Raw genomic sequence first — 15,400 nt, forward strand, 5'->3', positions numbered from 1 at the left:
CGCGTAGCTCCTCCTTCCGCGTACAGGAGAGACAGCAAAAACAGGCGCACTAAGAAGAGCAGCGAGCCATTACGATCATTTTCAGAATCATGAGTGGAGCAGAAAATTTCTTGACTTACCGGGTGGACGCGCCATGGCCTACCAATTTCTCCATCATAGCTGTCTCTTCGGGGTATATAGTTTACGCGGCAGTTCCTTTCAATGGCGAGACCAAAGGTAAAGGGGTTGCCGCATTCATCGACTAGAAACATCTGTGCTACTAAATAAAGAAAACGGTGAGAGGTCTGCTATGTTAGCTTCATTCCGCTTGAAAGCAGTGGGAAGGGGAGGCAGAGTTTGAACTTGGACACGGAGGAAGCGACTATGGGTTGGGGGACGCGTTTCAACACTTGCTCCCGCGATGCAGAGGTTATGTACGCAGCATTCAATGGCGGAAGCGGGTTATAAAAAATATGACAGCGACGGTTTATCCAATCGATCCAATCGTATCGTATTGCATCGTATCGTACAGATCCAATTTACTCGGTTGTATCGTATAGATCCAGTCAACTCTCCAAGATTTTACGCCACACACACAAGGTGTAGGACTCTTGGAAGAGAGGAAAGAGCTTTCGAACTCGTCAAAAATGTTGCATATATTGTACATTGGGGTCGTCGGGTTGAACCGTGAAATGTGCTTTGGGCAAACAACTCTCTAGCAGGTATGTTATTAGCATTGAGGCATAGACGACGGGCTGACGATCTGTCGTGGTGAATTGAAATGGGACCTGTGCAGCACCACAAAACATCGACGTCTTCGATAAAATGTTCACCCCTCCACAACCTCATTGGAATTTGAACCGCGTAGTTCGAAACCACCCAAAAGTTCGAAATCTGTAAAGGTTTGTCTTGTTCTGTGAAAAGTTCGCTCTAAAACGTCGTCTCCTCCCACCCCTGCATACAGGACCGAGGCAAGGTGAGCGCCGGGGCTTCCGAATACTGGCGCCGTGTGTTCTCATCTTCCCCGCGTTGTTGCGCTGCACGGTGGTTAAGCTTGACGCTGTGCCTGCAGCTCGTAGACCGATTTGTGTTGTTCACTATATAAGCACGTGCGGCCACGTACGGCTCACGGAAATCGAGGAACTCCGTGGCATCGGATTGGAAGACAAAGGCACCGCACAACACAGGAAAGCCGACTTTTGCACGGCTTTCGGCGCCTGTTCGTCCCAGTTTCGATTTCAGAGTATTCTGCCGGCGCTAGCGCGTAGAAAGTAAGAAAGAACAATCAAGGGGACAATCGCCTGGGTCGCAATGGTGGTGTGTCAAGGAACGGGGACCCCCTAAGAGTGCGTATTTCAGCCGCCCACTCACCGCCACGTGTGCGAGGCGTCTGTGCGCGGGCTTTCTCATCGGGGCGGCTGGCCGGATCGACGGCCGACTCCGGCAGGCTGTCGAAGATGTGCTGCGGCAGAGCGCGGACCATGCGAGGCGCCATGCGCTGCGAGGACCTCAGCAGACTGGACGGTCCCCTGACTGGCGGCGCCGGTGGTGTGGCGGCGTAGGCGGCGTAGTTCCGGCCCTCGGCCGCCATGCTTCCGCCGGCGTCCGTCCGTCCGTCCGGAAGGCAGCGTCACCGCCGGCCGCGGTTCCGTTCCCCTGCGCACGGAGGACGCGCGGAAATCATGCTCGACCAGCTGCGACGGGGCATGCGAAGCACCTTTCTGCCCTCACCCGTGCAAAACAGAAACACTCTCGCGTTCAAGCTAGTGCGAGTTTGGCCAAGATGACTAGATCCTACTCAGTGCTTAGAGCAGGACGTCGGAGCAGAACTCGACCAGAAAAAAAAAAAAAACCTAGTCCAAGCGTTATTTTTGCCGCAAATGAGCTGGAACCCGAACCGAGTGCACCTTTCAGCCTCCGCGTGTGAAGAGGAGGGCGGGTGGTGGTGGGGGGGTTTGGGAGGCAGAAGGCGGGTGAAGGCAATGTGCGCTTGGACGCGCTATACAGGCGTGTGCTGCAGAAACGCCTGACGCGGGAGCAGCTCACTTGAAACGACAACCGTTCTACCTCATAATATATATGTACAGGTTCCATAAGCCATCACATGATCAGCACCACTAATAGAATGCCCGTGTGCCGCCGATCCTGGCGCACGTTAAAGATCCGCAGGTATAAGAAGTAACCCGGTGCCCTCTACTAGGGGCGCGTTGGGCGCATTAAGCCCCATAACTTGAAATTTGATTCGCACCCCTCACATGCCAGTCCCGGTATAAAGCACGGCGAACCTAAACCGACAAAGAATTCCCAAACAGAAATGATAGTTGCTGGTTCAAAATAAATAGTTACGGCAGATTATGTGGAATATTCGCGCGAAATTGCGTTTGTTGAGTTCCCTTACGGTACACTTTCAATACAGGGCTGCGAAAATATTGGAAAAACCTGCCAACAACCGATCAACTAATAAAACCCGGGTTAATTTAATAAGCAAATTAATGGAAAGATAGCAGATGGATGCGATACGAATGCACATATCGGCATACCCCGAGGCGCCCTGTAGACTGGATCACGCGCAGCCGAGAGCGCAGCCCCCAAGAATGTGGGAGGAGAACGGTGTGGGAACAGCGGAGCACCCATCCTTCAAACCGACACGGCACCCTCCTCCACGCCGTCCACCCCACCTCCTACTGCCCCCAACGCGGCACTACATGATCTGGGCGTGCTCCCACACGCCATCCCTGCCCCCACCCCCTCTCCTCCCCCAACCACGAGCAGTGGGAACTTGGAAGGCGCTCTAGCCAGCCCGGACCCCGGCAATCAGCTTCGGCTGGTTGAAAGAGCCCGCCAGGCAGCGACCGCCCAGGGACTTCTGGACTGAGAGGACCCCCGTGGGTCCAGAATTAAGATATAAATAAAGTTTATTCCTCCTCCTCCCCGTCCTCAGTACAAGCGATAATGCGAGGAAAGAAAGAATATTTGAAACAATTATTTTGTGGGTTCAAATGGGTTATAGAAAACACGTGACGGCGTCGTATGTTTTAACACGATGAATATGTTAAAATACGGGAAATGGCGGTGAAGTAATGTCCTCGAATTAATTGAAAGAAGAACTTCAGGCGTCAAATCCGGCTTCTTTCTGAGACTGGCAACATTCCACTTTGTGAAAGGAAGTTTAATATTGAGGTGTGTCCATATGAATTGTAAACGAATCTTACAGCCTTTTTTGCAGCCTTTCTAATTTATTAACATTGGCCTTTGTGAATGGCTCCCAGATTATTACTGCGTACTCTGTCATTGGTTGGATAATTTTATTGTATGCAAGAAGAGACACATTTGGGGTGGAGGATTTTAAGGAAGGCCGTAGAAAGAATAACTTGCGTAGTGATTTAGGTGTGACGCTGTCGATGCGTTTTGTCCAGGAAAGCTTGTTCTTTATCCACTGGCCAAGGTACTTGTCCCGTTCTACTTCCTGCAGACGAACTTTATTAGCGGTCGTTATTGAACTGGAGAGGGGCCTTTTTGTAGGTTATTTTCATGAAGACAGCTTTTTCAAAGTTGATGGACATTTGCCAGTCGTTACACCGAGCAATCATTTTCGGAAAGTCATTATTCAGTCTTAATTTGTCTTGTGGAGATTGTATCTTTTCATAGACGATGTAGTAATCAGCGTACAACTTAATATGAATAGAATGGTCAGAAACTATATCATTAACACATAACAAACCAATAAAGGGTCCAGCAGCGACCCCTGATGGGCGCCAGAATCAAACGGTGTACAGTTCGAAAAAGTTATTGATTACGACCAACTGACTCAATTTCGGAGGTATGTAGAAATCGAGCAAGCAATTTATCATTTCGTATAATATGTCCTAATTTGTGCAGAAGCTTCTGGTGCTGCTCTTTATCAAATATTTTTTTAAATCAATAAATATAACTTTAGTTGCTCTTATTCATTAATTGCACTCGCAAAGTCATGAACGATTTCCACTAGATGAGTAGTACTCGAGAAACCAGCCCGAAATCCATGCTGCACATTTGTTATTACGTTATTTTTCCTAAATAGTTAATTACGTGCTTGTAAATGATACGTTCCAGCAGTTTACATGCTGTCAAAGTGAGTGAAATCGGGCGGCAATTTGTAATACAAGCTTTTCCTCCGGTTGTCTGCACACGTTTGATTCTGGCCAGCCTCCAGTCATCAGGTAAAGACCCTTCGTTTACAGACCTCGTGAAAACGACGTAAAAGTACTCTGCTCTTCATTCCGCGTATCTTTTATGGATATCGTCTGGTCCTGGAGATTTTATCATAATAATATTTAACAATAAATTCAATATTCCATGCTCAGAAATACTAACATCAGAAAGAAGGGGAAGATTCATTGAAAACGCAGGAAGAACATTATTGACATTCGTATGAACTGTCGTGGAATAGTTACTAGGGTGGCGGGAATAACTTCATCGTCATGCACGCATTTGTGGTCTATGACGAACATGTCAAGAAAGTGAGACCTTGGTATAATAATCCTACACAATCGCTCGGGGGACGCTCACATTAAACTCGCGAGGAGCGAGAGTATTTATCTCTATCTTGGCATATATTTAATTGAGCTCATTTGATACTTTATCCATTATAGATTCTTTCTGGACATTCGTAGAAGTTTTAGACTTCGTTAATGTTTTAATCGTTAATTTTTTGAGCTAGAAATTTTAGGCAGAAGGCTTTCTATGCTGTCGTGGACAATGTCTTTCAAATTGAGCCACAATTCAATCAAGTGCACGCCGCGTTGGCGATATTGTCGTAACAGAGGTCCAACATGTAAATTAATGATAGATTCGCCATCAGCGCGAGACATATTTGGGTGCATGCAAATGTAGTTATGATCCACTGCATGAACATCTTCTGGATTTAATTGATTAATTGTGCACACTAAACGTTTTTACACCCTTTTAGCCAAAAAGGGTGTAGCATGAGCGGAAAAAGGGTGTTGGGAGGCCTTTACACCCTTTTTCTTGAATCTCAACACCTTTTCCTATCTCTACACTCTTTTTGTGTAAAAAAAGGGTGTTGATCAACTTAAACACCCTAAGTTTTTCTTAGGGTGTTGAAAAGGTGTGGAAAAGGAGTTCAGCTGTTCATTGCTGTTAATTGAATAAGGTCATGCTTGGATGCATAATAGCACTGTAAAGAAGAGGCCGTCCCCTCATATACTCCTATATTCGCAAGGAATTTTCAAACGCAAAAAAATTCCTCGTATGCAATGATCGCTCGTTTCCATAGCACCTCATGCCCCAAGTTTAGCTTTGGCACGTGAAACACCAATTTTAACCTTCAAAATTAAAAAGTCTATAGACGTGTGGCGACAAGGGTGTTTACCGACTGCAACACGCTTGGCTTTCTGTAGGTTGTTGAAACGGTGTGAAATAGGCGTTCAGTTGCAAAAAAAGAACAGTGGAGCCGGGGGTCGACCTAGTTTCTTCCGATGTTGCTAAGTTTTGTTATGTTTGCTAAGCTTTGCAATGTTCTTGCTAAGCTAGGATGACCGTTGAGGGGTGAGGCCATGTTTAACCGGATTTTACAAGGCTGTTCCAGTGTGTCCCCCCCATTGCCAGGGGATGTGAGGGGGATACAAGCTAGGTCGTCCCCCAGCTATGCTGTTTCTCCAGCCTTGCACTACTATTGAAAGCTGCGCCAATTTTTTGCCTTTTAGAATCGAAAAAAGACTAGTACCTTTGAAATGGTATAGTAAGAGGTGCGCATACGCATACACCCCTCGTGCTCACACGGCAAGCTCGAAAGCCGACTTCACTGTTATAATACCCTATCTGCGGTGGTGCATCCTTTAGATGTGTCGCAGTTCTTTTTCTTTGTATTTTTTTGCTAATGCCACCGAAACTAGCTCAAGCTTAAGCTTAAAGAGCTTCACTGGTAATAAATTATGCCAATTCATATTGCTTTAAACATCGTGAGGTAGAAAACATCCCCGCTTGTAGAAAATGTTCAGTCCACCCGTGTAAACAGGTACAAAATGCTTCCAAAGTTTGAGGTCTCTTCACCTTTTTTTTTAGTTGGTAATCTTTTCTTACACCCTTATTCTTACACCCTTTTTCTTTACCCCCTTTTTCTTAGTTTCGAACACCCTAATTTGTCGCTTCACGCCCTTCTGGGAAAAAGGGTGTTGAAATAATGAACACCCTTTTTGAAGGGTGTTGAGGTGACGGGGAAGATTTGTTTGGTATTTAATAAAATTGAACACAAAAACTACCTTGTGATTAAAAGTTTTTGCAAATCCGCGTGTTCATTTATATATTCTCATAGTAAAATCCATACTTCCAAAATTAGTGCTAAAATATCTGTTTTTTGCGACAAGCCCACCGACTTGATCGGGGCGCTTTCCTCTGCTGGATATAAAAGCAAGAACAGCACATGTGTTACTAAGTATGCACTCCCTGTACCGCTTGCATCCCGTTGGTTTTCTTGCTCAATTCATTTGCGTTCCAACTGTAACTTGCGCGTGTTGGTTCTTTGTACTGAATGCTGCGCGCTCCGCCGATTCACATTGCCACTACGCATGCCATCACCTTAAAAAAGGATGTGAGGATGCTCAACACCCCTTTTTTAGGGTGTTGAGCATCCTCGACACCATTTTTTAAGGGTGTTGAGATCAACACTTTTTTTTTTCATCCGTATACCCTTTTTTTTGCCAAAACACCTTTTAAGGGTGTTAGCAATGGGACAAGATTTTTACTCCCTTTTAGGCCAAAAAGAGCGTAAAAAAGTTTAGTGTGTGGGGTTTAACGCGCCGACGCTACACAGGCGATGAGGTGCGCTGTAGGGGAGGGCACTGGGGATCTTTAACGTGCGCCAAAATCTTGAACACACGGGCGTTTTCGCTTTTCGCCTCCATCAGAAAAGCGGCCTCCGCGGCCGGGAATCGTACCCCCTTTCTTGAGCTCAGTAGCACAACGTCATAGCCACTGAGCATCTTCTAAATTTAGCACCACAGATTGGTGGACCGAAATACTTGACGTAACACGACATAAAGTCTTACTTTTCATGCTACCGCTAACAAAAAATAAATCAAGAACGGAGGCTGATTCGTTTTTGCGTTTTTCTGTTGTAGTTTACAACCTGAGTTAGGTCATACGTGAAAGCAATATTTAATATTTTATCTTATTTTTCTGCACTTGGCCAAAAGTTTGTCCAATCCACAAAAGGTGAGTTGGGTGTCGGGTGGTAAATAACTATTCCAATTAGGTGGAATTTTATTATTGTATCCTTACAGAAAATACTTTCAACACCTGAAATGTTAGGCATCCTTAAAACCGTAATGGTACTTTAAAAGAGAACAGCTCCTCCCCTGCCTCTTCTGTCGCAGTCCTTACGAAACACCCTATAGTTAGCAGGAATAAGTTCACAGTCGGAGATATCATCCCTTAGTCCTGTTTCGGTGAGCGGAGCGGATTCCGCATCACGAGCAACAAGTAACCCTTCGAGCCATACATGTTTGTTCACAGCGCCTCGGCTGTTCACATTTAAAATAGCGAGTCCTGTCTAAGCTCGTCGTGTCGCTTATTCTTCCGTGCAGCGTTTGTCGCTTCCTTCGCCCCATGCATATGTTGCCCCGTCATTTCTGAGTGTCGAAAAACAGTCCTGTTTTAGCTCCACCAGTTCTTGCTTACTCAAGTTTTGCCATAACTTCTTTCGAATTTCCCTTATCCTCTTAGAAAAATCCTCTAACGCAGATATACTGGTTTCTTTCAATTTGCCGCACCCGTTTAAATTTTTTCCTCTTTCCCGATAGTCCAGTTAGAGTGAACTAGAAGTTCACTCTAGTCCAGCAGATTAGCGATAACCGGGTGGCTTCTTTCCCCACGCCGGCTTAATCTGTGACAAACTTCTATGCCTTCGACTATGACTCAATTTTTCGTGGAACACGTCGTTTCTTATCTCATCCCTTAGTTCTTCGGGTGATGCCTTGTCCTGTTCGTCTATTCTATGCCCGATAAGGTTGTTCCTTTTTCTCCAATTTTCCAAATCGTCAACTTGTTATAGAAGGTAAGCTGTGTCATTTCGGGTGCTAGTAATGATTGGTTTAAGATACCCAACTTCCGGTTTTAAATAGCTTATGCTTGACAGATGAGTGTCCAGGCCAGAAATTAGATTCGCACTCCGGCCATTTTTTTATCGCTCTCATTCTGCCTCTTCAGAATGTCCTTTACGAGAGATGTCATGCTGCTTTGACCTGCTAACAGTTGTTACAATATTTCTTTTTGTGTAGGCCTTCAATTTTACTCAACGTCATCACAGAACGGAGGGTATGGTAGTAGGCTCTGTATTTGTAAGATTACGCACCGGCATAAAGCGCGCTTCCAAATGTCCTTTGCAGCTTTGTCAATCGACAGTTACCTAGAGCAACTTGAGATTGGGAGAATGTCGACCATCGCAATAACAAAGGAATAACCTAGGCCTGTAACAGAAAAAAAAGCGCCAGCTGCTTACTGTGGGGGAGCGGCGCCACTGTACTCATTACCAATATAGGCCGGATTATGCTGGGTGCTTCAGAGGGGGACCACAAGAATGTCTGAGAAACTACCAGTGTTCCTGTGCACACGTGTTATGAAGCTCGCCTTAACGAAGATGGTTGCTCGTGCTCCGAAAGCGCCGCATACATTACTCATTATAGACTTATCTGCCTTTGTCTAAGGTGCAGTACGAGATGCCACAAAACGTGAGAACACGGCACGGCGCTGACATGAAAAGCATAACCATCCAGAGGCGCGAGAAGTTCGGCCAATCCCACACCCACCTCGTTTCAGGACTGCGACCCTCGGCCCCAGGTCCGAGACTCCCGTGGAGCGAGACGGACGGCCCCTTCTCGGCGTCGTCGCGTGCCCGCTCGGGACGGGTCCGGCACATCTCCCATCGCGCGCCCCGGTATCGCGTGGCCGCAGACGAGTCGGCCGCCGCAGCACAGGGAGGCCGCTTGTTTGCCGCGAATGCTGCGCAAAGTGCGGTCGGCCGCGGGTAGCCTGATTTCGGGGACCCGCAACGTCACGCTCAGGACGGCCCGCTCGTCTGTTCGTCTGCTTTGCCGAGGATGCGCTCGCACTCCTTCGGGTTCCCGAGAGCTTTTTCTGCGGGTTCCTTTCGCCGTTTTTTTTTTTTCTTCTTGGGGCAGCCAAGCGGCCAGCTGCGACGGCGTACGCGGTGTCCACTCAAGTGTGTACTGAGTGTTCCCAGTGTGTGAGAACGAACGTGCCGTGATCAATCCGTGTATAGCAGACATAAAAGCCCTCCATACAATGTCAACAACGGGAAGGGAACCAGCAAGGTCATTTTCTTGACTGCCATACCGGAGCTCCCCTCCCGGCAGTTCCTACACTGCGCGCTGCAGCCCCTCCTCTCCCTTCCTAATGGATTCGGCGGCAACCAGAGCGTTGTCGATGGCTCGTTTTCTTAGCGCTGCGCTCGTGTCTCGCGCGCCTCGTTCCCGCCGCGGACGACAGATGCGGCCAACGCCATGACGCGCCGTCGCCGGTCTCCGAGCAGCTGGAGCGACGCCCAACCTTACGAGCACGCTCCCGCCGCCGCTTTCTCGGATTACCGAAAGTGAGGAAAACTCGCCGTCTGTCACCTCGAGCCGCATGCATTTCCACTCCCAAGCCTAGCCACTGGCCAGGGGCACTCAGTTTGTTTTCGCAAGAAAAGAAAGAAAGAACGCAAATGGTGGAACTTGTGCTTGGCGTCGCGCTACTTTCCAGGAAGTTCGCAGCGTCTCTCGTCGGTTAAAATGCGACAGGCTCACTTCGGGGAAGGGCACACCCTGGGGAAGTGGCCCGAAAACCGCTGAGAACCGACGCGCGTTTTTTTCCATCGTTCATACCAGGCGCGGCGCGCGTACTGCTCAGTGCCTATCGATTGGGGCCTGCCTGTTTCAAACGCGGCGCGGCACTGCATGCATGCCTCCCTCTACGTTGGCGGCAAGCCTTAGAATGTTGCCGTTACCTTGCCAAATACAGTGTTCCAGTTTTCAGATTGCACCTTTCCATGCCCCACTGATGCCCCGAGACGCACCGCAGGAAAGACGAGGTTCTCTGACGACTGAAGTGAAAGGCTCGCGGGTGAAGTGAGAGGCGGTGGTTACGCGAAGCTTTCTCTTGTCGAAACCCGACGTCTTGAAAGTCGAAAGTGAAAGTCTGCAATCCAAGTTTTCATGCCCGAAATGCCCTGCAGGAAAGCCAACACATATAATGGGTTTCCACAAAGGGGCATCAAGCGACGCAAGAAAAAGACGCTTCGGACAGGATTCGAACCTGGGTCCCTCGCGTTACGAAGCCGACGTACATCCCGTTGCGCCACTCCGACACGGCCGGGACTTTGGACTTTTACGCAGGTTGCGTGGGAGAACCCTCTTGCTCCGAAGAAAGCGGCTTTGATTTTTCCCTTTCGGACTCGGCTCTCTGGAGTCTCATTCGTGGGCAGGCGTCGGAGTACATAACCCCGCTTCTGTTTTTTCAAGCCTTTTAAATTGGCAGACCAGATCGGCTGAGATTAGTTCACCGATCGTGCTATAGAGGACTACCTTCTTCTTGGGTCAGTATTGCTTAATATTGGGAGGACCGCCACCTGTCTGTAGCATTTCTGAATGTTAATCTTCTCAGTTCCACGGGCCGAGAAAAGGTGGGCTGTAAATGACCCTCGAAATGACAAAGACCTGTGGGAGCCTTTTACGATAGAGATTGGCGATACTGCAGGCAAACAAGCTTGAAGAGAATTGGTTTAAGGATTGATTCAATGTGTCATAAGACTCATTCACCCCCGTCCTGATCATCACGTTTATGCTCTCTGCCGAGCGGAGGCCTCCCCATAGGCTGCTCCTATCCCGCGCTGTCCGAATCTACTTTTTGTCACCAAACTAACTTTCTTTAATCCCTCCATCGAAGCCATCTGTCTTCCCCTATCTCTCGTCTAGTCTTTTGGTAGTAACTATGCTGCCCTGGTGGCACAGCGGCATCAACTTCTCCGCAGTACACACCGGCTGCACTCGTTTTTCTTAATTTGAGCTAAGACGCCTTCCACCCGGGTTTTCTCCTTAGTGCAAGGCGCTCATTTCCTGTGTCTAAGCGTTGCTCCCGTCCTTCTCCTCGGGGCTCGCCGGGCCGACTGAAGTTTTCTTTCACCGGGAGTACGCAGTGGCTGCACACTCTTATTTGTAGCGGCGGATTCCCTCGTGTCGGGGTAGCGGATGAGTCCCCTTGGCCCGGACATGGTTCGCGCGTACGCCCAAGAACAGGCTGGGCTACGGCCCATTGTTCCTTGTCTGAGGAAATTCCACACACTCCGCTTTGCCGGAGACATTCACGTAGTGTTTATTACTTGAGAGCGTTTGTAGATTGCACCCCAGCCCATGCCCGGCTTCCCTCTCGTTGTTTCGATCAACGCCAGCAACTTGTCGGAGATTGCTGTATTCATCCATCTTTTGTAGGATTTCATTACCTAGACTCACGGAGAGTGGATCTGAGCGTCTTTGGATGTGTGCATATTTGTCTTTAGCCCTACGACACAGCTTTCGAAGTACAGTTCCTGAACCAGTCCTTGCATGTGTTCGGCTGGCACAACGAGGAAGACATGTCGCCTGCAATGTAAATCTCAGTTGGTTCAACCAGGTATTCTCCATTTTTATACCAATCAAGCTCGTTCTAGACAGGCTGTGAATAATTTCGGGAAACAGGCATCTTTGGTCCCTTGATTTCGTAGAGAACCAGAGTCTATAGGCAGCGCAAGGGCTCCCCGTGCAAACAAGTGGTTGGGGTGTATAATGTGCCCTCCAAGCAAAATAACCGCTCTGTCAGGCTTGACCGCTCGAAGTGGGCCCAAATCCTTCTACCATCCCTACTTGCGAAGCCAGCGCCGCCCAAACGAAGCGTGACTACACATACGGGCGCGCGAAGGACGTCGCCAACGGGTCGGGCAGCCTGGCCCGCAATGCCCACTGGGCACGAATCCAGGTCAATAAGGCGGCCAGTTATGGATGAAGCCGCTCCGGGAGCGCCCTGCTGTCACCCATCCCGCTGCAAGCGGCGCTGGGAAACCTGACTCCTGCGGGCGTCGTAAACCGGAGATCAGCCGCTGCCTTGAGCGCGCGACAATTGCTCGCAAACGTGCGAGCCGACACACCACTCCGCGCCACGTGCGAGCTCGAAAAGATAAGCCATTTGAATGGCACCAAACAAGGAAAACCCACGCGTGCGCGAGAAAAGCCATGTACCGTCCCGATGTAGTGCTTTTGATACGGTCCAAGCTTGTAAACGACTTCGGTACGCCCATGTGTACGCACACACGCCTAAAAGACTGGGCGTATTGAAAATGTATCTCGTTACAAATAATATGCGCCTACTTACCGAACAAGGAAAGGGCTTGGAAATTGGCGCAAAACTTGTCCTTTTGATTATCGCATGATTATAACAGTTAATCCATCTTTTAAAATAAGCCTATCCCCCTATAATCCTGAAAAGTTGGAATTCAAATAGTGGTATATTAAAGATAGGTTAGCCAAAACTCGGAATGTTGCATAAAGCAGTAGAGGCCAGGTAAAAGTAAAGTAGCCCAGCTGGTTGGCAATCAGTAGTGGTGAAGTGTGAAGTTGTGAATAAACAGACACAAAATATGTCCGATTTCGCCCGCAGAAACGGCCCGCGGGCCCGCCGAGGCATGCGCGCTTGCGGGCATAAAAACGATCTTGGATGCCGACACGTGCACCCAAACATGGCACACTAGGCCGTATTTAGTTCCACCAGGAACATAGCATCCCGGAATCGGACACGCGACCTTGTGCGCGCGATGCCTACATATCTACTGCTTCACCGCAGCGAGTGGGAATACTCGGGGCAACAACAAAGCACATGGTCGATTGTCTCTCCAACCTCACAGGCGTCGCAGTGAGCACTACTGGCCATCCCGATGAGGAAGGAGTAGGCTTTCGTGAAGGCCACTCCCAACCACAGCCTACAAAGTAAAGTAGACTGTGATCGAGTCAGCCCGCACGGAAGACGACGCCGGAGTAGAGGGTCCTGGTTGTGGAGGCGCGGGTGCACAAAGTCCGGTGTATTCCATTGAGTAATGGAGGTCCTCCGCGCGAACTGACGAAGCAGCCTAGCGGCATCAGTCCTTGCAAGCGGAAGCAAGATGGTCCTTTCACTGTCATGGCCTGTCCGGGCAGCTGCATCAGCCGAGACATTGCCGGTGATTCCACAGTGACTTGGCAGCCACTGAAATACAATATTATGGCCCTTTATGACAGCCTGGTGAAATAATTCCCGAATTTCTGTCACTAGTTGGTGCAAAGGACCGTAGCGCAGGGCTGCTCGGAAGCTTTGCAGGGCGCCTTTGGAGTCGGTAAAAATGGACCATTTTTGGGGAGAAGCTTCCATGATGTATTGAAGAGCTTCACGGATGGCTGCAAGTTCAGTACCCGTCGAGCTCGTCACATAGGCGACACGGAATCGAATCTTGGTTGATTCTGATGGTATAACCACCGCACCTGCCGAACTCGAGGACGTCACAGAACCGTCTGTGTATACATGCTTCCGGTCATTGTGTTGTTCGTACAGTAACTGCATAGAAAACTGTCTGAGAGCCAGTGGTGGTAAGTCGGCCTTTTTTCCAATGCGATTAGTGAAGTTAACACTTTAAATGTGTGCAGGAAAGAACTTGAAGAATAACACGCGTCCAGGGTGGGTGTCGAACCCACGCTAGCGCGGAATCGAGGGATTGAGTGTCATAGTGCGAGCGTGGGTGTTGGGCGTATTCTGTGCGAATCGTGAGTGGTCTAAGGGTGGAGCCACCCCGCAGCATTGAGAGTTTTCTTCATAAAATTAAGACAATTATCACAAAATCACTTGCTCCGATAAATTGTGCGGGAGTTATTATCCTACCAGCCAGAAGAAAGAAGGCGACCAGAGTCGAAGTGAACAATTCCTGAAGTTACCATTTTCAGAAGTGGGATCATCGGACTCTAGTCCACGCCCTAAAATCAACCGGTGCCACCGAGAGCCTTCAATGATGCGCCAACCGCGAAAACCTATTGAATACCAAAGAAGAACTGGCCACGGTTTGTGAGTTGACCAAAAACTACTCGTTTTGCGAAATGAGAGAACTTAGAGCGAAGCATTTGAGCGGGCTGTGTTTCTGTTGTTTTCGTCGTGTGTTAGTATTTGCTAGCATTTGAGCCGTTTTTCTTTTTGGACCAGTGCGTTAGTATAAATTGCAATGAGCGTCAACTGAGTTTTGCACTTATTTTTGCATTCGACGTGTGAGAGCTAGGAGCGAACGCGGGGTGCCAACTGTGAGCTTTGTGCACATTTCTGTACTCGAATTCCAAGGTGTGTCTGTCCGTATTGAAAAATAGTTTTTAAAGACGATAATCATCTTTCTTGGGCTACTTAAACGCAGAAATTTTGGTCTGTCTGTAACTCGATTCAGCCACCAAGCCAAGTAAAATGCTGAGTGCGCAATAGTCTTATATACTCACAGCCAAATGTAAATGTCTAAGCCCGGTTTATGTGTTCATACTTGCCAGCTTTGTTGAACAAGAACAAGGCATTACGCAAATATAAGACAGGAAATTAGTACACAAGGGATATTTACAGTGTTCCTTTTTTAAAAAATTCCTGGGTGCTTAGTTTTTTGGTAGCAAATGATATTCTACATTTACTGCAGGAAACCGCCGCCTCCTGGCGGCATATGAAAAATCACGCGGCAGCAGCAACGAAAAGTTCCACTTAATCGGCCGCCTCGATTCACGCGCGTCTCCGCCGTACTGATGCGCTGGCATCGAGGAACCCGGCCTGTAGCAGTGGAACGCGGTAAATTCAAATCGCCTTGAGCAAACCTTTAGTGTGTTTACTTTGGGATGAGCGCGACGGAACAGGAACAGCATGAGAGGTGAGCGGGAAAGTGAAGGGGGGCATTTCCTTGGCAAATGCCTACAAAGACTAGCGTCTTTTGACATTTGCAACGAAAGGAATTTGCAATTTTTTTTGTGCATATCATTACTGTTGCGAGCAACTGCTGTAAGAAGACGCGCAAGAGGTTTACGCTGCCAGTTGGTTTTGTTTGTTCTGTAGTTGCAGGTCTTTTGATATTTGTTTGGGTTGACAACTGCTGGAGACGACCGACCAGGAAGTGCGATATGGCGAAATACATTGAGAAGACGTTTTCGGTGAACGACCGCATGAAAATAATCATTGAAAAAGATGAGCTAAGCTCAGAATTGTCCGTAGAGCAAACAGGTGCTGTATCGACCTTTCAGATAATGCCAGAACTTAGTTTGGCAATACACAATTTCACGGCTGAAGGCGATTAAGTTTTAGCAAGTAACTGGTTAGAAAATTTGCAGAGAACGGCAACACCGCACAAATGGCC

At 48.4% G+C, this 15,400-nt stretch overlaps 1 protein-coding gene across 4 annotated transcripts in view; it reads right to left on the bottom strand.

The window, feature by feature from the left end:
- The window catches only part of LOC144156338 (heat shock 70 kDa protein 12A-like), a 234,669-nt gene that overhangs the window by 215,122 nt on the left and 4,147 nt on the right, over positions 1-15,400 (bottom strand). For 3 of the 4 annotated variants that reach the window (XM_077688328.1, XM_077688330.1, XM_077688331.1), the window contains exon 2: positions 1,351-1,635. The exons of the other annotated variant lie outside the window; for it this stretch is intronic. In XM_077688328.1, coding sequence (XP_077544454.1) covers positions 1,351-1,570 — 220 coding nt within the window. In that variant the 5' untranslated portion in view covers positions 1,571-1,635. The remainder of the gene's footprint in view (positions 1-1,350; positions 1,636-15,400) is intronic. 4 annotated transcript variants of the gene reach the window in all.

This window comes from Haemaphysalis longicornis, unplaced genomic scaffold (assembly GCF_048455015.1).
Source record: "Haemaphysalis longicornis isolate Haplotype H1 unplaced genomic scaffold, Haemaphysalis longicornis Haplotype H1 scaffold_1, whole genome shotgun sequence".
Taxonomy (NCBI): Eukaryota; Metazoa; Arthropoda; class Arachnida; order Ixodida; family Ixodidae; genus Haemaphysalis; species Haemaphysalis longicornis.